At 41.8% G+C, this 24,791-nt stretch overlaps 1 protein-coding gene across 2 annotated transcripts in view; it reads right to left on the reverse strand.

Annotated features, from left to right (window-relative positions):
• The window catches only part of ntn2 (netrin 2), a 51,513-nt gene that overhangs the window by 24,922 nt on the left and 1,800 nt on the right, over positions 1–24,791 (reverse strand). Inside the window, exons 2-3 of one of the 2 annotated variants that reach the window (XM_060922777.1) lie at positions 14,304–14,397; positions 7,241–8,322 (exon numbers count right to left, since the gene is read on the reverse strand). In XM_060922777.1, coding sequence (XP_060778760.1) covers positions 7,241–8,222 — 982 coding nt within the window. In that variant the 5' untranslated portion in view covers positions 8,223–8,322; positions 14,304–14,397. The remainder of the gene's footprint in view (positions 1–7,240; positions 8,323–14,303; positions 14,398–24,791) is intronic. The other variant, XM_060922778.1, reaches the window with a different exon arrangement.

Raw genomic sequence — 24,791 nt, forward strand, 5'->3', positions numbered from 1 at the left:
GACGCCCAGAAGTGAGGACACTGCAATCCCATCATCGCTGTCAGGCCATTGTGCCATGCTCAGTGATGAGGACGAGGACATCCCGACACCCCGTCCCACCACTCAGCAGGAGCAGGACAGCAGCTCGGAGTCAGAGTGTGTTTCAGTGCTCAAACTGTTGGGCTATTTAGTTGGGATGTTTTACAGTGTAATAAAATGCGTTATTCCCTTATACTCATGTTTTATTATTTGATGTTTGCATGGTAAATTAACATATACTCAAATAAAAATAGCAAATGAGGTGGTCTTCTTCCTTTCTACTTTGTTACACGCTACATGATTGGTTCCTTAGTTCCTCCCCAATATATATACCCAGAGTCTTGCCCCTCGTGTCACATGCAGGTCGCGTGCGCTGCATGCAGGTCACTTGTGCTGTGTGTACGCCACACATAGGGGTAGAAAGTGAGATGTACTTCTGTCTTGTGCGCCGCACAAATAGCAAGTGTGGAATATGTCTGTGAAGATTCTCAGTCATCCAGGTCATGGTAAACTGTGGGTGGTAAAAGAGAGCAACTGGACTTGCTTGAAGATTCTTGAAGACATTTCACCTCTCATCTGAAAGGCTTCTTCAGTTCTGTCTGACTGGTAGGGAGCATCACGTATTTATCCTCTCACGGATGAAGAGGATAAAGAATCTTCAAGCAAGTCCAGTTGCTCTCTTTTACCACCCACAGTTCAAGTGTGGAATACTTATGTAGTACTTCTGAGGCACGTCACTCGTAGAATGACCGTGTGTCACTCATGCATCTTACTGTCATTGCAAAGTCCCTACTAGCCGCGCTGCTGACTTGGTTCAGGTGTACAAAAGGAGTACGGGTCCAGTACGTAGTGCATGCATTCTTGATTTGTCACAAGACCCATAGAATTTGCATGTGCAGGACCAAAAGTCTCCACGGGCAGTCTGTGACCTTCTACGGCGCTGAACACACGCAAGTGTCGCGCAAGTCTCAAGCACGGTTTTGCCAAATTTTTTACCATAGACCGCCTGTAGCAGCACGTACAGCGGGTTGTGAGTGAGGCTTAAGGAAACACTACTTCTACAAAATGCACTTGTTCATTATTTTTGATTTAGTTTGAACATAAATACTATCATTATTTTGAAAAGTCACCTGAGAAACAATAACTAATCCCAGGGTACAAAATGTCTCATCTCATCTCATTATCTGTAGCCGCTTTATCCTGTTCTACAGGGTCGCAGGCAAGCTGGAGCCTATCCCAGCTGACTACGGGTGAAAGGCGGGGTACACCCTGGACAAGTCGCCAGGTCATCACAGGGCTGACACATAGACACAGACAACCATTCACACTCACATTCACACCTACGCTCAATTTAGAGTCACCAGTTAACCTAACCTGCATGTCTTTGGACTGTGGGGGAAACCGGAGCACCCGGAGGAAACCCACGCGGACACGGGGAGAACATGCAAACTCCACACAGAAAGGCCCTCGCCGGCCACGGGGCTCGAACCCGGACCTTCTTGCTGTGAGGCGACCGTGCTAACCACTACACCACCGTGCCGCCCGGGTACAAAATGTGTTTGATAGAATCATTAAAGATTAAAAGATAGGCGATGATTTGTTTCAAGGACCAACAATTCCAAAAGAAAAAAAATGTGCAAATTCTGTAATACAAATACAGTGCTGTGAGAAAGTATTTGTCCCCTTCCTGATTTGTTCTATTTCTGTATATTTGTTACACTCAAATATTTCATGTCATCAAACTAATTTTAATATTAGACAAAGATAGACCAAGTAAACACAAAATGCAGTTTTCAAATGATGATTTCATTTATTGATGGAAAAAGGTTACCCAACTCTACCTGGTCCTATGTGAAAAAGTAATTACCCCTTCAACCAATGAACCAATTAACCTCAAATAATTAACCTAATTTAATTGATAATTAGGTTCAATTTCACTAGCCACACCCAGGCATGATTACTGCCAGACCTGTTCAATCTAAATATCACATAAATAGAACCAGGCTGGCAATGTGAAGTAGGCTAATAGATCTTAAAACGATGCTGCGAAGTAAAGAGTTGCAAGAACAGATGTGCAACAAAATAATCAAAATCTATCAGTCTGGCAAGAGTTACAAAGCGATTGCCAAGGCTCTGGGACTCCAGCGAACCACAGTGAGAGCTGTTATCTACAAATGGAAAAAACTTGGAACAGTGGTAAACCTTCCCAGGAGTGGCCGGCCTTCCAAAATTCAACCAAGAGCATTTTGACGACTGATCCAGGAGGTCACAAAAGAACCCTGATGAACATCTAAAGAACTGCAGGCCTCACTTGCCTCAGTTAAGGCCAGTGTTCATGATTCTACAACAAGGAAGGCACTGGGCAAAAATGGCATCCATGGGAGAGTTGCAAGGTGCAAACCACTGCTAACCAAAAAGAACACAAAGGCTCGTCTCACATTTGCCAAAAAGCATCTTAATGACCCCCAAGACTTTTGGGATAATAGTCTATGGACTGATGAGTCAAAAATAGACCTTTTTGGAAGACACTGGTCCTGGTGCATCTGGCGTAATGCTAACACAACATTCCAAAATAAGAACATCATACCAACAGTGAAACACAGTGGTGGTAGTGTGATGGTCTAGGTCTGCTTTTTCTACTTCAGGACCTGGATGACTTGCCATAATTCATGGAACCATGAATTCTGCTCTCTACCAGAAAATCCTGAAGGAGAATGTCTGCCCATCTGTTCGTGACCTAAAGTTCAAGCGCAGCTGGGTTCTGCAGCAGGACAATGATCCGAAGCATACAGGCAAGTCCACCTCTGAATGGCTTGAAAAAAAATAAAATGAAGGTATTGGGGTGGCCTAGTCAAAGTCCTGAGTTGAATCCAATTGAGATGTTGTGACAAGACCTTAAACAGGCAGTTCATGCTCGAAAACACCCCAATGTGGCTGAATTGAAACAATTCTGCAAAGAAGAGTGGGCAAAAATTCCTCCACTGCCATGTAAAAGACTCACTGCAAGTTATCGCCAACATTTAATTGCAGTTGTTGCTGCCAAGGGTGGCCCAACCAGTTATTAGGTTTAAGGGGGCAATTACTTTTTCACATGGGTGGTACAGGTTTTGATTAATCCTTTACTTTTAATAAATGGAGTGATCATTTAAAAGCTGCATTTTTTGTTTACTTCCATTGTCTCTATCTTATTAGACTTCGTTGGATGACTGAAAATATTTAAATGTGACAAATCAGCAGAAATGGAAGAAATCAGCAGGGGGGAAATACACAGCACTATAAGAATTGTATAATTTACAGTACACACATATTTCAACTCGTGCATATGATAAATTTCTGTTATTTGTCTCTTTAGACTAAGTTGAATTAAGTTAACCTCATTGATTCACATCTTGGTTTCCATAGCAACATTGTAATTTATTCAATGTTTTGGTCAAGTTTCTACCCAGGTGTAGTCATTAGTTCATTTTCTGGATTATTTTCACCTGTTTCCTGTCACCTGTGATTATATTGTATATTTTTATACACTTTATATTTCTCCATGTCTTGGTGTAGTCCTGTGTGCACACTGCATTCTGGTCTTGCACTTAAGCCAGGGCAGAAGTCTATAAACCCAGCACAGTATTTATTTTCAGCAGGAAAGTGGGAGGTGACATCACAGAAGGATAATCAGAAACAGTAATACAAGCAAGAGTCCAAAAAAAACAAACAAACAATACAATATAAGAGTTATTTTTAAAGCAGATACGCAGAGCCATGGCCTCACTTTCATTTATAAATGCCTTGAGACCTCAAGAATGGCACAGGAATAGTTTTAAGCGTTAACAATAAATCTAATATAGTAATTTTTATGATTAAAGTGATTTATATAGGTAGCGGTCTGAGTGAATGACCTTGACGTCCATAACGTCACAGCAGGAAGTCTATCGGTCTCATCACCATTTCCGCTATACTAAAACACAGAGCTGACTGCAACTCCGATCCTCCATTTTGAGCTAATTTATCACCATGCCATGTAGATGTGTTGCTGGCCGGTGCAGCAACATGACAGAAGGTGGATTTACGTTGCATTCATGGCCCAAGAATGTTCAAACTGCAAAGATTTGGATGCGTTTTGCGAGAAGTTCACTGGCACATTGTACGCCTACGAAGTGGTCTCTCCTCTGCTCTGCACATTTTACTTAAGACTCGTATGAGACCTCTGATCTGTTGAGGAGTGTTGGCTATAAGCCATATTGAAAGAGGGTGCAGTACCAACAATTAAATAAAACTACAAGAAAAGGAAAGTATTTATGTTATTTATTTATTTTTTTAAAAAGAAAAGGAAAGTAAGTTCAGTTGCACTAGTTCTCCAGGAGTGTGAGCTGAGGGTTGTTGGTAAAACCCAGGATGGAACAAGACGTGACATATCGCTCGGGCAGTGACCTCCCCGTGGTTGTTGCTGAAATCAGTGATGTCCCGCCCTGTCCCAGATTTTAGTAATTGCCTGAGCCAAGCAGTAATGGCGGAGTACTCAGTATAGAGAAAATGGAGAATGAGTGGAGCAGCCATCTGATTTCTCCGCTGGATATTGCTGCCATCTCGCTCTTACATGGAAGAAACGAATGAACGGAGAACTGAACAAACAACTGAAAGTCAGATTATTTCAAAACAATTGGCCACAAGGTCGGCCTTCAAGAAGTGACAACGTAGACGGGTAAGCTCCGACTCTCATTTGGATACAAAACAACAAAAACAACACGTTGTTTCCCTGCATTTAGATTAATACATGTAACTTGTATTGTGTGTTGAAGTTACCGGTGTACGATTATTTAATTTGCTTCAGAATGTGATCGTCTCAGTTCATGTGATTTATTTAATTAGCCTTTTACGTTTTATCAGTGAAAATGCATGCATGTACATGTATGTTGCATAAGTTATAACACCCATCCTGTTTTAATGAGAGTCAACCCACAATCAATGAAGTCAAATCAGTCTTAGGGCGTATTCACACCTACGTTGTTTGGTCCGGACCAAACGACCAAACGAACCAAATTTCCCTTTTTCTGGACCTTTTGGGTTGGTCTGAATACAAACCACCGAACTCTGGTCCGGACCAAACAAGCGGACCGAGACCGAGCTGCAAGGTTGGACTCGGTCCGGACCAAAGGAACCCTGGTGCGGATCTTTTGGAGGTGTGAAAGCAGACCGGACCTAATCCGACAGTTTTGCTTTTTTGTACCTCGGGAGCTTCCGTCGTTTGTCGAGCATTATGGGAAACAGAGTCTTGACACTCCACCACAAAGCGCAAACACTGTTTCGGTTGTCAAGGGAACCTTACAACAGTCGTTCAGTCATTCAGACCAGTGGTAGGCTAGACTACAGAGTACAAAAAATAAGTAGGGGCAAATGTGGGCCGAGGAAGAAACGCGCACCCTTGTGGATATATGGGCAGATGTCCACATATCTGAGCTTTTGGAGAGAACACACAAAAATGCCGACGTGTTTGCTGTATTCAGTGAGAAAATGAAGGAGAAGGGGTTCACGCGCTCCCCAGAACAATGTCGGCTAAAAGTGAAGAAACTCCGTCAGACCTACATTAAAATCAGGGACATTCTTTCAAAAAGTGGCGGTACTAGCGACGCAAAAAAGAAATTCATCTATTACGATGGATAAGGCGAATATCCCAACACATACCTCCTCCGTCTTGCGTGAAGAGCCAGAACTGTCACAACATGATGTGCGCTCATCAGCGCTATCCTCCGTAGCCGCCTTGCCCTTTGTCGTCGTTGTTGATAAATTACTTGTACAACAGCATAGTAATCGCACAATTGTGAAAACAGTAAAAACTGGAAAAAACATATAGCTTTGATGACATTAAAAAGAATAACAGCACGGAAAGCCTCCATGACTACTTTTGAACTTAACGCTTTGTGCGCGTGTCATCTCTGACCAATAGCTGAACGACCTCAGGGCGCGTGGCTTTGTTGACAGATTTTGGTCCGCTTACTAAAATGTACAGTGTGAAAGCGAACCGCACCAAAATGAAAAAATAAAAAAAACATTTGGTTCGGACCAAAGCAAGTGAACTATCGAACTATCCTGGTCTGAATACACCCTTAGTTGAGCAAGTCAGCAATGGTATTTCTTACTTTCACCATAAATTTTTTATTTATATGACTTTGGTCTATAGCTGTAAAAGGCCTCAGCCTTAAAACCTGTTCCCGCTGTGACGTCACGCACTCAGGGCTGGCTGGCTCAGCGGGGCAGCGCCAATCACAACTTTGCGGTCGATTTTAACTCTCAAAAATATATATATTTTTTAATTCCCGTTTATACAGCATACAAGGGTCAAGGATGGAGATACTATCCACTCAGAAATTTATTTTAAAATAAGGGTTCTGCGTATCTGCTTTAACCACCACAAAGTTGATTATTTGGTGGAGGTGAGTGGGGGATATTAGGGGGTAGTTGTGTGACTGTGAGAGCGAAAGTCAACAGGCTGAGGGCACTGCAAACTGACTGCAGGTACAAGTGTGTGTGTGTGTGTGTGTGTGTGTGTGAGACAAACACGATTTTTTTTTTTTTTTTACAAATGCCCACACATAAACAGCTGAAAGCATTTGTCTCTGTTCACATCATTCATCAAAGTCTCTCTCTTGTTAGTGTCACATTCTTTACTTTAATAAACATTTTATGAGGTGTGTGTGTGTGTGTGTGTGTGAGAGAGAGAGAGAGAGAGAGAGAGAGAATGTGGTTCTTCAAAAATTATAATTAATGAAGCTACTCAATCTAATTAACCTTGTTAATATGATCAAAGCAGCCCCACCACACACAAAGGAAGTCACTGTGTTTGTCTCATGAAAATTGCACAGCAGGGTTTTATTAGATCACTTAATTTATTCCTTAACCTTTGGATCCAAATGTTCACTTAATTATAAACACACTGTGCATTTTAGTCTCTGCACTGTGGAGCTTAGTTGTGCTTTCTGTCTGTCTGTCTGGAATGCACCACTAATGTTGCAGATTCCAGATTCATGCTCAGTAATCAGTGATCAAGTTGAAACACGAATTAACTGGAATTGAATTCCGTTCATTGCGTTACTGACTGAAGGTGAGTGGGTGTGGTGTTTGTGTGTGTATACGTATAGTGTTTGTGTTTTTATACCTACAGTCTATTTCTCTCTCTCTGTATGTGTGTATATATGCGCATGATGCATGTGCATGTGTTTGTGTTGGGACTCACGCAAACACTCATTAGCTTCTTTGGGCGTGGCACGCTGCCATGGACGATCATAGTGGAACGGTTTGCATCGGTCACACTCAGGTCCTTCTGTGTTGTGTTTGCAGTCACAGACTATCTTCCCCTCTTTGTCCCGCAAACATCTATGGGCGTGGCCATTACACTTACATCTTCCGCCCACCTGGAAATCTGACACTGCGTAAAAGTATGTAGGTTCTCGCACGTCTTTACTGATTTTTGGGCGGTTAAATGTCACACGTATGTCGGTAACAGTGACCCAATCCTGGAGAACAGGGCTGGAGACAAAGTTTGTTCTTGAAGGTCGTCCATCCAGTGTGCTAAACACAAGGATGGCATTGCTGCTGTCAACACTATTGGGCAATTCCATGCACAGTGGCTCCTGCTCGTTGAGTTTGGTGATTTCTGCCCTGTTTGGGCGATCGTAAACTCGCCGGCACTGAGAAGAATAAAATTGAAATGGTGTCCAGCTACGTCCATAGTCCATGCTTTTATAAATAGCCATTGAATCTGGTTTCTCAGAACAAAAATGTAAGCTAATGTAAGTGATTTCAAATTTCTTTCCAAGTGAAAGGGTCAGTGTGACGTTGAATGGCATTGTCCAGAGCATCTCTGACTGCCAGCAGGTGATGTTCTGGGCAGAATTTAGATCTGTCAGATGGGTGTGCTCACAGCTACGATGGCCACAGGTGCTCGATACGATCACATCCTGACCGAATGCTGCGTTAACAAACTCTGGAATGCAGTAGTGGGCAGAACCTGAATCGCTGTAGCAGGGGTCAGTGGGTGTTGCTTGCACAGAGAAAGGGTTCGTATCATGGCCAGCGACTTCTGAAAACATTGAAGCCACTCCCACCGACCAAAAGACCAACAAAAACCCACAAAAGTCTTTCATGTTGCAGACGATACAAAGTATCTGAAAGGGAGAGAAGGTTGGCAATAGACCAATCAGACTGTAGATTCGCATTAGTGGGCGGAGTCTGTCATGTATGTGGGTGTGGTCTCTACAGCAGTGGTTCAGGACAATTCCCCAGTTCTTTGCTTCAGGAATGTTTGTTTCCAAGGTCCTGTAAAAGGAATAAACATTTTATATAACATAATTTACAATAACATTAAGTCACAACTCATGGATAGTATATATTTTAGTACATTTATATAATTGTTATAGTCCTGTGAGATTTCAAAGAGAAAAGAGTATGACTGTTTAAACCAGACAATAGAGCTGAATTTGAGCCTCACATAGCTACAGGAAGAGTAACAAAGCATGAAAGTGCACTAAAGAATCTCACTTAAGACCTGTCACTGTGTCTGTGTGTGTGGGAGACATGCGAGTGTGTGTGTGCTGAATATCAATGCGAGCAAGAGGCCACTTTTACTCCTGCACATGCAATCAGAGGGGAAGTGCATCTTAAAAAAAGCAACAAACTGACCTGAACATTAACACAACTCAGAAGGACATCCTGAAGTAGCAGCACATGTGCTCTTCTGTTCAAGGCAAGAGTTACAAGATTCCCACACTGACTGAGGAACACATGTGTTATGTGAGGAGTAAACCACTGTGTGTGTTGTTGTTATAGTAAGAGAATCAACACTGAGGTGCTGTGATTAAGTGACATTATGACCTATTCATACTTCTGCGTTAATAGGTACAGTGGATTCAGAATGTATTCAGACCCCTTTACTCGTTGCACACTTTATTGTGTTGTGTATTTTATTCTGAATGGATATGTATCATTTTACCCATCAGTACACTTAATCACCAATGATAGCAAAATTTAAATGGTTTTAGAGATTTTCAAAAAATTGATTTTGATTTTAAAAATGAAAACCTGAAATCTATTTTAAAACAAAAGTATTCAGACCCTTTTGTTGTGGTACTCCAAGCTGTGGTCAGGTGCATCCTGTTTGCTTTAATTATCCTTGAGCTGTGTCTTGAACTCAACTGGAGTCCACCTTTTGCAATTTGAATTGATTGGACACACACCATGGTCTGTAAGGAACCACAAGTTACACTGCATTGTGGAGACAAAAATCAAGCCATGAAGTCCAAGGAACTGTCTGCGGATCTCTGTGATCAAACTGGCAAGGCATAGATCAGGGCAAGGATATACAGCAATTTCTAAGGCTTTGAGTGTTTCTAGGACCACAGTGGCCTCAATAATTTTGAATTGGAAGATGTTAGGCACAACTTTGAACCTTCCTAGAGTTGACCATCCAGCCAAATTGGGCATCTGCGAAAGAAGGGCTTTGGCCATGGAGATAAATAAGAACCCAACAGTCACTCTAAAAGAGCTCCAAAAGACCTGTGCAGAGATTGGAGAACCTGTTGGACAGACAACCATCTCTGCAGCAGTCCATAAATCAGGCCTTCATGGCAGAGTGGCAAGATGGAAGCCACTGTTGAGTAAAAGGAATATTACAGCATATAGGACTCTGGCAATGTGTGGAAAAAGATTCGCTGGTCTTATAAACACAAAATTGAATTTGGGCAGAACAGCAAGCACTATATCTGCTGAAAAAACAGGCACTGCAGATCACTTGGCTAATACCATTCCTATGGTGAAACATGGTGGTGGCAGCATCAGACTATGGGGTGTTTCTCAGTGAGAGGGACAGCAGACTGGTAACAATAGAGGGATGGACGAATGCAGCCAAATACAGGAACATCCTTGAAGAAAACCTCCTCCAGAGTGCACACAATCTCAAACTGGGGTGACAGTTCACCTTTCAACACAACTTGTATGTTGCTCTAGATAAGAACATTTGCTAAATGCCATGCAATGCAATGTAATTTTGCCATTGTATAGCTTATATATGCCCAAATCCAGGTGTGTGGTGGCTCCTTGGTGAATAACAGGCCGAGGCGGGGTCATAGTGGGCCGGAGTAGGGCTCGTTGGAAAGGTCTTGGGGAGATGGAGGTACTGTCAAGTTTGGCGGGGCTGGGACTTTGGATGTGTGAGTTATGAATGTAATGTAACACAATAATGACCCTAAGAATACAGCTTAACAACACTGGAGTGCCTTTGGGGCAAGTCTCTGAATGTCCTCAAGTGGCCCAGCCAAAGCCCAGACTTAAACCCTACTGAATATCTGTGGAGAAACCTGAAGAAGGCAGTTCACAGACACTCACCATCCAATCAGACAGGGCTTCAGAGGATCCGCCATGAAGAATGAGATAAACTGCCCAAATCCAGTTGTGCAATGCTTGTAGGGATGTTTCCATGAAAACTTATAGCTGTAACTGCTGCTAAGGGGCTTCTACAATGGGCAGCATGGTGATGTAGTAGTTAGCACTGTCACCTCACAGCAAGAAGGTTCTAGGTTCGAGCCCAGCAGCCAGTGGGGGCCTTTCTGTGTGGAGTTTGCATGTTCTCCCCGTGTCCGCGTGGGTTTTCTCTGGGTGCTCCGGTTTCCCCCACAGTCCAAAGACATGCAGGTTAGGTTAACTGGTGACTCTAAATTGACCGTAGGTGTGAATGTGAGTGTGAATGGTTGTGTGTCTTTGTGTGTCAGCCCTGTGATGACCTGATGACTTGTCCAGGGTGTACCCCGCCTCTCACCCATAGTCAGCTGGGATAGGCTCCAGCTTGCCCATGACCCTGCACAGGATAAGTGGTTACAGATAATGGATGGATGGCTTCTACAAAGTATTGAATCAAAGGTCTGAATACTTTTGTGAATAAGGGATGTTGGTTTTTCATTTTTAATAAATTTTTGAAAATCTCTAAAAATGTTTTCACTGCATCATGATGAGTGATTGAGTGTAGATTGTTGGGTAAAATGCTATTTGTATCCATTCAAAATAAAATCTACAACACAATCAAATACGCAACTAATAAAGGGGTCCGAATACTTTCTGAATCCACTGTAAAGATGCACTGTGATGCAGAAAGGGGATCATGGTAAACGTAGCATGCAGAGACATGCTAGTTTGCAGTCCTCCCACAAGTCAATTACACGTCATGTGTCTCTTCATTGCTGTGCTTCGGCTAAATGCTGATTGGATGGCAGAGAGGCGTATCAGTTATGTAGACAGAAACAGTTTGATGAAATGTGATTTTTTTTGTGGGTTTAATCAAATTCTGATTAATATTGTTGAAATCAGAGTAATACAGTTCAAAGAATATCTGAAATATAAACAATAAAAAAATTTCCCTTGCCGCGTCCATCTATAGAAGAGCTCATGCTCCAAAACTGCTTTCTGAAAGACTTTAAAAGAGCCTGAGACAGAAACAGATGAAACATGCTGTGTATAAATCTCAGTGTAAACAGACTGAGTGCGTGAGTTTCTCAGATGGGTGTCTTTAATAAACACATCTCCTCTATGATAAAAGTCTCACATGGACCAGGTTACTGTATAACATCTTTATTTACAGAAAACTACAGTCAAGATATCGTGTTAACCTAAATATACAAAGTGTGGGGCTTTATAGTGGCTGTTGTTCATTATAATGTCCAGTGTAATCCTGCCAGGTCACACACTTTAATTTGTTTTTTATGACACACTCCTAATAAACACACAGTGTCGTGATTTAAACCGCAGCAACTCATTAACAATAAAATCTACAGCATCATCAGTCAGTGAGGGACAGAACTGAGGATTTAAACCCGAGTTATACTAAAGTGTTTAGATATGAGAGCTGCTCATCCAGCTGAATACAGATGAGTTAAACACTTCAGAAACACTTTCAGTGAGCATTCACTTGGTTTACAATTAATCATGCGAGGTTTCTTTTCCCCAGCACTTTACAAAACAACATTATGTCTCTGCTATCTTCTGTTTATTATTCTTCCAGTAAAACAAGGCACTCATGTTGTTTTTGATCATTCTTTAGTCCAGCAAGTCAGTTCTGGTATAGTATATGTGACAGCACCTCCTAGAGGGCATGTCCAAATGTACAGTACATACGAACACTTCACTCTATGCGAGCGTTCATGTATGCCATCCTCATGCAGTTGTAGAGATGTGTACGCAGTAGTAAAAATCAGCCCTTACTCTTACCCCCCTGAAGCTGATGATTTTCTCCTTCTAATTTTTCAATTAAAGAATGATTGGTCATATGGCCAGTTTATGGTTACATTTAAGGTTGTGGAACATCAGTGAAACAAGTTAGCTAGTTAGTTAAAAACACAGCTTGCCATCCATCCATTATCTGTAACTGCTTATCCTTTGCAGGGTCACGGGGAAGCAGGAGCCTATCCCAGCTGACTATGGGCGAGATGCAGGATATACCCTGGACAAGTCGCCAGATCATCATAGGGCAGCACAGAGACAGCACTGGTTAAAGTAGTAAATGACCTACTGTTGGCATCTGATCAGGGTTGTGTCTCTCTGTATGTCTGTAAGTCACCAGATCATTGCACGGCTGACACACAGAGACAAACAACCATTCATACTCACACTCACACGTACAGTCAAGAGTCTACAGTCTGAAGCTACTTCAGATCATTATCTCATCTCATTCGAAATATGGTTTCTCAAGAATACATGCACCTTGCCATGCTCCTGTGTCAAACGTACATGACAAGACAAGGCAAGAAGTCTTTATTTAACACATGTGCACTCAAGCACAGATTTAAGCATAGTGAAATTTGTCCTCTGCATTTAACCCATCTGAAGCAGTGAACACACACAAGTGAGCAATGAGCGCGCGCGCGCGCACACACACACACACACACACACACACACACACACACACACACACACACACACACACCCAGAGAGCAGTGGGCAGCTATGCTACAGCACCCAGAGAGCAGTTGGGGCTTAGGTGCCTTGCTCAAGTGCACTTCATGGCCACCCCATGTTAGCCTAACCATGTGTCTTTGTACTGTGGGGGAAACCGGAGCACCTAGAGGAAACCCACACAGACATGGGGAGAACATGCAACTCCATACAGAAAGGCCCCCATTGGCCACTGGGCTCAAACCCAGAACTTTCTTGCTGTGAGGCAACAGTGCTAACCACTACACCACTGTGCTGCTTGTCATGTTATTGCAAACAGCTTGTCACCACTAACAGCTTGTAATGTTATTGCAAATTGTAAAAATTCCTCTGTATCAAAGATTTTGGATATAATATCAATGACTGAACACATTTTTATTCTGTTTATTACTTTTTATTGAGTCTCTGTGAACAATCTGTTACTATAGTGATGATATATTAAAATGAGTACATTGATATAAACCTGTTATTTGCAGCTGCACTACTGTCAGAGCTGCTATTACAGAACATTAATCAACTTTTTCTGACCAATCAGAATTAACAGGATATAGCTTCTGGTGTTTCTGCTGATATGTACAATATATGTTTCCTTCCAAATGTTACAATACAAAGTTTAAGTGAATTAAAAAAAAAAAAAACCTTGTTCTCTGACATTTTCCATAGAGGAGTAAAGAATGACATCAGATGTATGACAACTAATCAGACACAATCTCACAATACACCAGAATACACACTCACTACATCATCATTTACTGCATACACTGTTTGCATCCCCATCACACCTTCTCTTTTTCCACACACATTACATATATACACTACACACATTATGCACACACTACACACATTATACACACACCACACCCAACACAGTACAGTAAATAAAGTGCACTGTATATTTACCTGCCCAAAAACACTCATGAGAACTCTAAAATAACAACAAGGACTGTAGAAACACAGCGAACATTACAGAACCACACTGAGAACTCGAGAAACACAGTAAGAACTCCAGAGCAATGAGGATTCGAGAAAAATTGTGAATTTTGCACATGAACCACACGGAGGAGAACTTTAGAATATCCTGAAAATTATAGAACAAAAAAACAACAACAATGATTGTTGGAATATAGTGAATTTTACAGAACTACAGTGAGAACTCTAGAAACACACTGAATTTTACAGAACCATAATGGATATATGAGAATCATGCTGGGGATTTTAGAACCACAGCAGCGATTCTAGAGCTGCAGAGTGTTCTAGAAGCATACTGAGGACTGTGGAACCGTGAGAAAGATTCACAGCACAGGTCCAGAATCATCATTTACCTTTTTTTTCTCTCTTTCTTTGTCTGAATCTCTTTCACACCTCTGTGTAAACTCCAAGGCACTCATCATCAAACAGCATACACACAGTTCCACACTTTAAGAAAGAAAGAAAGCACAACTTTATTCATCACACACTTGTGAAATTTCCTCTCTGCATTTAACCCATCTCAAGCAGTGAACACACACATGCACACACACGTGAGCAGTGAGCACACACACATACCCAGAGCAGTGGGCAGCCATGCTAACAGCGCCCGGGGAGCAGTTGGGAGTTCAGCGCCTCGCTCAAGGGCACCTCAGCCCAAGGCCATCCTATATTAACCTAACCTGCATGTCTTTGGATTGTGGGGGAAACCGGAGCACCCGGAGGAAACCTACGCAGACACGGGGAGAACATGCAAACTCCGCACAGAAAGGCCCTCGATGGCCGTTGGGTTCGAACCCAGAACCTTCTTGCTGTGAGGCGACCGTGCTAACTACTACACCACCATGCCAGTTCACACACTATTACTCTCTCTCTCTTTTACTTTTTGGCTAAAGACCAACCAAACATTCCAACATGGTCAAAATTGTCATGTATTTATAAAGTAACAGGGACTTTTGAAACCCCCCAAAAAACTAGCTATGCACACACACACACACACACACACACACACCTGTCATGGCCATTACAGATCAGAGGGTCTTTAAAAAATGTGTGAGTGGGAGATCTGAAGCTTGAAACAAGAAACACTAAAGCGTTCATTCAGACATCAATCCATTCTCTCTCTCTCTCTCTCTCTCTCCTCACACACACACATACACACACAATACAATTTCACACACACCCATACAATGTGAGTCTGTCCGAAGCCCAGAAACAGCCAATTCTTTTTTTCTCATCTCCGCTAAAATGGAAACAGAAATTAAAAAATAGACAGATAAAGAAAATGTGAGTAATAAGACAGAAAGAAGGGTGACGATGGATGGAGGGTGAGCAGGTAATGAGAGATATGAAGTGTGACATGACAGATAAACTGAGATGAAAATGAGGGAGTGAGTCAGGAAGAGAGACAGAGATGGATTAAGGTGGAGGATGACTGTATCTGGATGACTAAATAAGGAGAAATGATCTGTGTGTGTGTGTGTGTGTGTGTGTGTGTGTGTGTGTGTGTGTGTGTGTGTGTGATGAGGTCTGCTGCTGGCAAGTATAAGTGAAAGGCGTACTTTACCAGAAATGAAAGGCAACATTAAACTTTGTGTGTATGTGTAAGACTGTGTCTCATCCACTATCACTCTCGCAAATACACATACTCCTTCACCAATCAACTATGTGTGTGTGTCACCTTCCTTCATTTCTATTCCAGAGAGAGAGAGAGAGAGAAATAGCCTGTTGCTTCTCTACTACACAACTGGAGCTAAGGAGAACCAAATGCTGGAAATGGGATTCCTGTATTGAAAGTGCTGGTCTGATGAAAAGATTTTGATTTCCCATTGTTTACTAGGATCACGTTGAAGAATTCAGGAAGGCTAAAGGCACAGAATACGCCTTTTCATCACCCCAGGGGTTGTTCCATAGACTTGCAGCCTGGTGCCACTTCCCCACTAAGCACAGCTTACCCTCTGTCACTTCCCAGGCCACAGGCGATGGAATCCCTGTTGCTCACAGCATGTTATTTTTGTACAAAAGAATGATGGACACTTGCGTCTATGTATTGACCACAGGAGCCTTAACTCTGTGACTGTAAAATATTGATATGCTTTACCCTTATGCACTTATGCACTATAAATGACAAATTCCATGTTATGGCTTTATGCCTAACAGGGAATTCCTCATTCATCTCAGCTTTAAAAACACTAAGAATAGTTTGTAATGCCATACAATATGGTATGTGCCCCCTTTTCTTTCCAAGCCATTTTGCCAACAAAGCATCATTGATTACACAGATGACATCATCATTCATTCTGCCTCAGAGGACATAGTCAAATAGTCATGCTTTTTTTTTTCGTTTCCATTTCCGGTTGAGAGTATGTCGTGCGCGTTCTGTCTGCCGCTTCTCACCGGAGCTCTTATTTTATTTCTTTTTCTATTTTTTTTCTTTCCTGTGTGTTTGTGTAGTTTGGTGTTTGTTTGAGTGTTTTGTCCGCTGGTTGTGGTGTAGCTCCGGACCCAGTTTGGGCCGTCGGTTCCCTCCAGGCCTTGGTTCACTGTGGGTGATGCCTGTGCTCCCAGCTATGGACTGCAGTGAGCCTGTTGCTTAATTTACATCGTGGTTGTCCAGCGCTCTGTGCTTTAACGCTTGGCGTGATGTTCCGAGCGATGTTGCTCAGTGGCGTCGTGGCGGCTGTGCAGGAGGTTTGGGACACACCAGTGCTCTGCGTGGCAGAGCTTCTCTGCTCACTGTGTGGATCCACGGCGTGGTGTTCGAGCGATGTTGCTGACGGCGTCACAGCGGCGGTGCTGGAGATGTGGGACTTGTTTTTGTGCACCTTTTAGTGGGACTGTGGCTGCTACACCACGGGAATTACATCCTGACCCCTACTTGATGGACTTTTTACTTTTTATTATATTTTTATTTATTTATTAATTATTATTTTTTTTCTTTCCTTGTCTATAATTGTAAAGCGTCCTTGGGTTTTTTGAAAGGCGCTATATAAATTTAACGTATTATTATTATTATTATTATTATTATTATTATTATTATGCTTACTAAGTGTTTACAAGGCACAATAATTTTTTCTCACATACAGAAAGGAAAAGGCGTAGTGGGTGGAAAGGTGTAGTGGTTAGCGCTGTTGCCTCACAGCAAGAAGGTCCGGGTTTGAGCCCCATGGCCGGCGAGGGCCTTTCTGTGCGGAGTTTGCATGTTCTCCCCATGTCCGCGTGGGTTTCCTCCGGGTGCTCCGGTTTCCCCCACAGTCCAAAGACATGCAGGTTAGGTAAACTAGTGACTCTAAATTGACCGTAGGTGTGAATGTGAGTGTGAATGGTTGTCTGTGTCTATGTGTGGGCCCTGTGATGACCTGGCGACTTGTCCAGGGTGTACCCCGCCTTTCGCCCGTAGTCAGGTGGGATAGGCTCCAGCTTGCCTGCGACCCTGTAGGACAGGATAAAGTGGCCAGAGATAATGAGATGAGATAGAAAGGAAAAGAAAAAGTGGTTAGCAAATGACCACCATAAATACTTTAGGAATTGCAGTGTGTGCAGGACTGTTTTTAAATCCCATTACCACTGGAAATTTGATCGGTACCCACTCCTATAGACACTATTGGCAAATCCTGCTTATTCCCACAAAAAAGTTTGACCAATCCCACAATTATTCTTGTTTTCACCAGACTGTGATATTTTCTGACAAGCCTAATTGATTCAATTTGTCAAAATAGTAGTAATTTAAACCACTGTGACCTTGACCAGTATACAGTAAAATAGTTACTGACAAAGAATGAATGAACGAAAGCAGCAAATGCATCATTCAGTACTGTGGGGGTACTGTACAGGCCTGGTTCTATGGGGGGCCAGGGGGGCCTGGCCTACCCAATCACATGGCTGGCCCACCCACCTACGAGGGAGAGAGAAATAAATGTTATGTTGTCATAAGGATAATATGCTTTTATTTATTTCTTATACTTAAATTTATCCTTGCAAGATTATTTTTAAAACTGGTGTCTGTTCAAATCATCAGCAATACAGATGGACTGAACACTGCTATCACTGCTAGATGGGCATCAGCATTCACACACACACACACACACACACACACACACACACACACACACACACAGAGTTCTGGAAAAAAATAAGAGACCACTGCAAAATTTTCAGTGTCTCTGGTATGTGTTTGAGGAACATTAATATTTTTGTTTTATTCCATAAACTACTGACAACATTTCTCCCAAATTCCACATAAAAAGATTGTCTTTATAAGGGAAAATTTAGAAAAAACAAAGTTTATTAAAAATTCAAGAAAAAAGTGTGATATTTCGGTGCCGCTCAGACATCATTATCAAGCGAGCGTTCGTAAGCTAAATCAATGTCAACACATATAAAAATAAATTAGCATAATGCTAAATAAAATGTTTGACTTGTAAGGAGTCCAAGTGCACAGTGAGAGTTGGCCTATTCTCTAATGTAGAGCATTTCATACAAAAAACAGTTCAATTTACTCTGACACTTTCTTAACCCAACAAAGTTCTCATTAATGTCTTTAGGTACAGTACCATGTGCCATCCTATCATGTTTACCGATGCTTGAAGACATGCCTTTATGCTCTTCGACACACTCATGCAAGTGTCTACAGGTGTAACCTGTTTAACTCTCATCATAAGAGTCACATTTGAAACTATACACAACCTGTTGCTGATTTATAATCAGCGTTTTTTCCTCTTGCAGCCTCAGCGCATCATTGAGCTTGCGGCTTACAAATACAGGATAAATTATAATATTTATCCTGTTACCCAAGTCCTGTAACCTCCTTCTGATGACATTAGCTGAACACTGGTTTTGAATGGTATGATGACTCTAATGTTATTGTCTGGTTCTTTAACTTCTGGTATACCAGGATGTTTACAAAGTTTAGAATTGACAAATCCTTTGATGGTATTGTCAGTTAAGATTTGTGGGTACTTCAGGCATAGGAACACTTTCTTTAAATGGTCACATTCATTGTTAAAATAGGACCATGAGGATGATAATCAATAGGCTCTGTCCAGCATTGTTTTAAATAAGCCTTGTTTATAGCAGTTGTCCATGTGACTTTCATAGTGTAGAAGGAGCCCAGTGTTTGTTGGCTTGACGTACACTTTAGTTTCAATATGACAGGACTTACTGAAAAGTTTTAAGCCAAGAAAGGGAAGCATGCCGTCTTTCCCAATTTCCATGATAAACTTTAAAGAGGCGTGGCAACGATTTAGGACATCCAGAAATTTAGAGGCTTCCACTTTATTAGGCATTATTACTACAGTGTCATCAACATACCTGTGATAGTATTCTGGCATTTGATCTTCTTGTTGAAGAGTATTCTCAATTGAACACATAAACACAGTCACTTAGAACATTTAAAAATATTGTCGCTTAGAGCATTTAATTGCAGAAAATCACAACTGGTCAAATTAACAAAATAGATGAAGCATTTTTTCAGACCTTGAATAATGCATAGAAATCAAGATCATATTCAATTTTAAACAATATAATACTCATGTTTGAACTTAGGATGAGTTCAGAAATCAACATTTGGTGGAATAACCCCATCCATCCATCCATCCATCCATTATCTGTAGCCGCTTATCCTATTCTACAGGGTCGTAGGCAAGCTGGAGCCTATCCCAGCTGACTATGGGCGAGAGGCAGGGTTCACCCTGGACAAGCTGCCAGATCATCGCAGGGCTAACACATAGACACAGACAACCATTCATGCTCACATTTGGTGGAATAACCCAAATTTAATCACAGCTTTCTTGCATCTTGACATGCTCTCCACAATCTTTCACATTGCTCTTGGGTAACTTTATGCCCCTCCTGGCACAAAAATTCAATCAGCTCAGCTTTGTTTGATGGCATGTGACCATCCATCTTCCTCTTGATCACATTCCAGAGGTTTTCAATGTAGTTCAGGTCTGGAGATTGGGCTGGCCATGACAGGGTCCTGATCTTATGGTCCTCCATCCACACCTGGCTGTGTGTCTTGGAGCATTGTGCTGCTGGAAAACCCAATCCTCAGAGTTAGGGAACATTGTCAGAGCAGAAGGAGGCAAGTTTTCTTCCAGGACAATGTTGTACATAGCTTGATTCATGTTTCCTTCACAAATAAATACATGTACTTCATGAATTTTTTTCAATGACAAAATTGAAAATATCTGACAAAAAAATTCAAACTACTAATTTAAGGCCAGACAATTTAGGTAACCCTGCAGTTAACAATATAAATGTATCAGATCAGCAATTAGAATGTTTTACTCCCCTTAGAGAAATTGAACTAATTTCATTAATTTCCACATCAGAATCTTCAAATTGTGTACTAGATCCCTTACCTACATGCCTCTTTAAACAGACAATACCAGAAGCAATTGAACCTCTTCTAAAAATAATAAATTATTCAATGAGAACTGGCTATGTACCCAAATCCATTAAACTATCAGTGATCAAACCCCTAATAAAAAAAAAAACCCTGACCTTGACCCCTGTCAGCTGTGCAATTATAGCCAATATCAATATCTCAAAGATCCTAGAAAAAGCTGGCACACAGCAGTTATGCTTATATTTACATCGGAATAACATCCATGAAATGTATCAGTCAGGATTTAGACCTCATCATAGCACAAAGACAGCACTGGTTAAAGTAGTAAATGACCTTCTGTTGGCATCTGATCAGGGCTGTGTCTCCCTGCTTGTATTGCTTGACCGTAGTGCACCCTCTGACACAATTGATAATTCCATTCTCCTGGATAAACGAGAAAATGTTGTGGGAGTTAAGGGAACGGCCCTCTCCTGGCTCAGGTCTTATTTAACTGATCGCTATCAGTATGTTGATGTAAATGGTGATTTTTCTAGACATACTGAGGTAAAGTTTGGTGTTCCACAAGGTTCTGTCTTCAGCCCACTGCTTTTTAATTTATATGTTACTTCTGGGGGGTATTATTTGTAAGCATGGTATTAGTTTCCACTGTTATGCTGATGACACACAGTTGTATGTTTCTGCAAAGCCATATGAGAGACACCAGCTTAATAGAATTGAGGAATGTGTAAAGCGCATTAGACACTGGATGCTTATTAACTTCCTTCTGCTTAACTCTGACAAGACTGAAGTACTTGTACTCGGACCACATGCAGCTAGAAGTAAGTTTTCTGATTCCACAGTAACTCTGGATGGCCTTTCTGTTTCTTCACGTGCAGCAGTAAAAGACCTCGGAGTGATTATTGACCCCAGTCTTTCATTTGAAACTCACATTGATAACATTACCCGGATAGCTTTCTTGCATCTCAGAAATATTGCTAAGATAAAAAATATAATGTCACTACATGATGCAGAAAAAATGGTTCATGCTTTTGTTACCTCCAGGTTGGATTATTGTAATGCCTTACTGTCTGGATGTTCCAATAAGTGCATAAACAAGCTTTAATTAGTTCAAAATGCAGCAGAAGAGCCCTTATTAGAACTAGAAGATATGACCACATCACCCCTATCTTATCCACATGGCATTGGCTCCAATCAAATTTTATATTGATTAAAAAATGCTACTATTTACCTTTAAAGCACTGAATGGTCTTGCACCATATTACCTGAGCGAACTCCTGGTCCTTTAAAACCCTCCATGCCTACCTGGATCAAAAGGTGCAGGCTATCTACTGGCACTTCAGATAGTGAAGGCTACATCAAGGCACAGACCCTTTTCTTACAAAGCCCCACAGTTATGGAACAGCCTTCCAAGTAGTGTTCGAGACTCATACATAGTCGCCTCACAGCAAGAAGGTTCTGGGTTCAAACCCAGTGGCTGATGGGGGCCTTTCTGTATGGAGTTTGCATGTTGTCCCTGCATCTGTGTGGGTTTCCTCCAGGTGCTCTGGTTTCCCCAACTGTCCTCCTCTAAATTGCCCATAGGTGTGAATGTTTGAGAGGAGTAAACATCTATAAATAATCCAGCAGAACGGGAAACCATTACTGTAATTCTTCCCTCGAAACTTGGACCTTCCATCAGGCAGAAAACTAAAAAAAAAAATCTATGACTGTTTACAAATAAAGAGCCTTCAAGACAATGGGAGTCCCAGCAAATTCAGTCCAAGGTCAGACCATTTATTGCTCAGAGATATAGAGAAAATGCCAGGAGCTACATCATGCCCTACATATAGGTGGAGTTCTCATCACATAAAAAAACCACTTGCTGCTGCTGAGGATGGCCCCATGTGGACATATGGACAGCCTAATGATCAATGAAATTACTGTGGATAGTGACACTTAGAAACCATGAAGATGGCTTTGGACTGCCATTGCTCTGAACAATTTTGCACTCAAGTCTCCATCATTGAACATTTGACAACTTCAACAAAATAGACTTCATGTTAAAACTATGATGAATTTCCTGTTTGTACAGTTGTACTTTTTGACCATATAGTATACAGTTATAGAAATTAGTTATTTATAACCATCTGTTATCACCCAGATGAGGATGGGATCCCTTTTGAGTCTGGTTCCTCTCAAGGTTTATTCCTCATGTTGTCTCAGGGAGTTTTATTTTCCCCGCTGTTGCCTCAAGCTTGCTCATTAGGGATAAATTTATCACTTCACATGTTTAAATTGTATATCCAGAATTTATATATGAAAAGCTGAGTTGTGACAATGTCCATTGTTAATGGTGCTATACAAGTAAAACTGAACTGAATGGAAATGTTCATGACAGTACAATCAGAAAAAGACTGAACAACTGTGGCTTTCATGGAAGGGTGGTTCAGAAAAAGCCCTTCTGTCCAAAAAGAATATGGAACACAACTTAGGTTTGCAAAATTTCTTCTGAGCAAACAACACAATTTCAGGATCAATCCTATCCTTTGGACTGATGAGACCAAAATGGAGATGTTTGCTCATCATGTAAAGTGTGATGTTTGGCAAAAACCTAACACAGTGCATCACCATAACTGTGAAGCATGGTGGTGGAGGGGTGATGATTTGGGTTTGTTTTGCAGCCACAGGACCTGGAAAATTTGTAGTCATTGAGGCAATGGTGAATTCCACTTTATACCTCCACCCACTGAAACCTGAATTGGGGATCATTATGGCCTGACATCACAGGGCTCAGAACATTCCTACAACAGTAGAGGGGAAAGAGAAGGAGCAAAAACACATCAAGGAAGCACTTCAGAAGTGTGGGTATCTCAACTGGGCTTTCATCAAGACCAGAAAAAGAAACATAATGGACAGGGAAGAAAACAGTAACAAACACAAGAACACTGTCATTCCCTGCATTTCTGGACTATCTGAGAAACTCGGGAGGATCTTCTACAAACACAGCATCCCTGTACACTTCAGACCCAGTAACACTCTGAGGCAGAAATTGGTCCACCCTAAGGACAGAATACCCAGAGACAAACAGGACAACATAGTGTATGCAATTCAGTGCAGTGAGGAATGCACAAAGCTGTCCATTGGGGAAATGAAACAACCACTTCCCAGGCACATGGCTCAACACAGGCCAGGACTCTGCAGTCTATCTTCATCTCAATGACAAAGGACACTCATTTCAGGGCTGCGATGTACACATTTTAGCCAGAGAAGACTGGTGGTTTGAAAGAGGAGTAAAAGAAACCATCTTCATCAACCTGGAATGACCATCACTGAACAGATGAGGTGGTCTGAGACACCACTTATCAGTCACCTACAATGCAGTCCTTGGCACACTTCCCAGAAAACTGAATACACATCCACACCAAGACTCAGCTGACTTCAGTGACTCACATGATGGCAGAGAGAGCCAACAACCCACAGATCACCCTAATTACCCTCTAGGCTGCTAACACTGTTCTCCACCCTTCACTGGCCTCCAGTGACTGTAACACCTACAGGATGACTGAGAGGGTCAATGACCCGTTTGACCTCAACAACTCTCTTTAGGGTTGCTTTTGGTCCACTAGAGGATAAATACCTGGAACTCCCCACTAGTCAGACAAAACTGAAGAAGCCTTTCGGATGAGAGGTGAAACATCTTCAAGAATTTCAAGCAAGTCCAGTTGCCTCCTTTAGCACCTATGGTCCACTTTATATCAGAATAATCTTGAGATAACTGTAAGGCGATCTGTCCAGCAGCTTAAACTGGGCCAAAACTGGGTCATGCAACAGGACAATGATCTCGAGCACACCATAGAACATCAACATATGAATGGTTAAAGGGGAAAATAATCAAAGTGATGTAATGGCCAAGTCAAAGTCCAGACCTCAACCACATTGAGATGCTGTGGTGGGAACTTGAGAGAGCTGTGCATAAATGAATGCCCTCAAACATCAATTGACTGAAGCAATGCTGTAAAGAAGAGTGGGCCAAAATTACTCCAAAATGATGTGAGAGACTCATGACTCCTACAGAAAATGTTTACTTCAAGTTATTGTTCATAAAGGCCTGAAGGATATGGATCGGGTAACAGGGGACACAGATTGGGTAATGATGCAGGGGACACAGCTCAGGTAATGATGCAGGGGACACAGATTGGGTACCGATGCAGGGGACACAGATCAGGTAATGATGCAGTGGACACAGCTTAGGTAAAGGCAGATAAGGCACAGACTGGGTAAGGATACAGGAGAGAAAGACTGGTTAAGGGTACAAGGGACACAGATCTGGGTAAAGACAGTAATTTGGATTGGATGCATGCACCAGGCCAGGACACCGACCAGGTTACAAGGATGAAATTGCTGTTTTAACATTTCAATAAATTTTCCACTTGGGCCAAAGACTTGTGTTTCTCTCTCTCACTAGCACTTTTTCTGTCTGTCTCTCTAACTGTCTAATCTTTCCCTGTCCTTGTCA

Source organism: Neoarius graeffei, chromosome 5 (assembly GCF_027579695.1).
Source record: "Neoarius graeffei isolate fNeoGra1 chromosome 5, fNeoGra1.pri, whole genome shotgun sequence".
Lineage (NCBI taxonomy): Eukaryota > Metazoa > Chordata > Actinopteri > Siluriformes > Ariidae > Neoarius > Neoarius graeffei.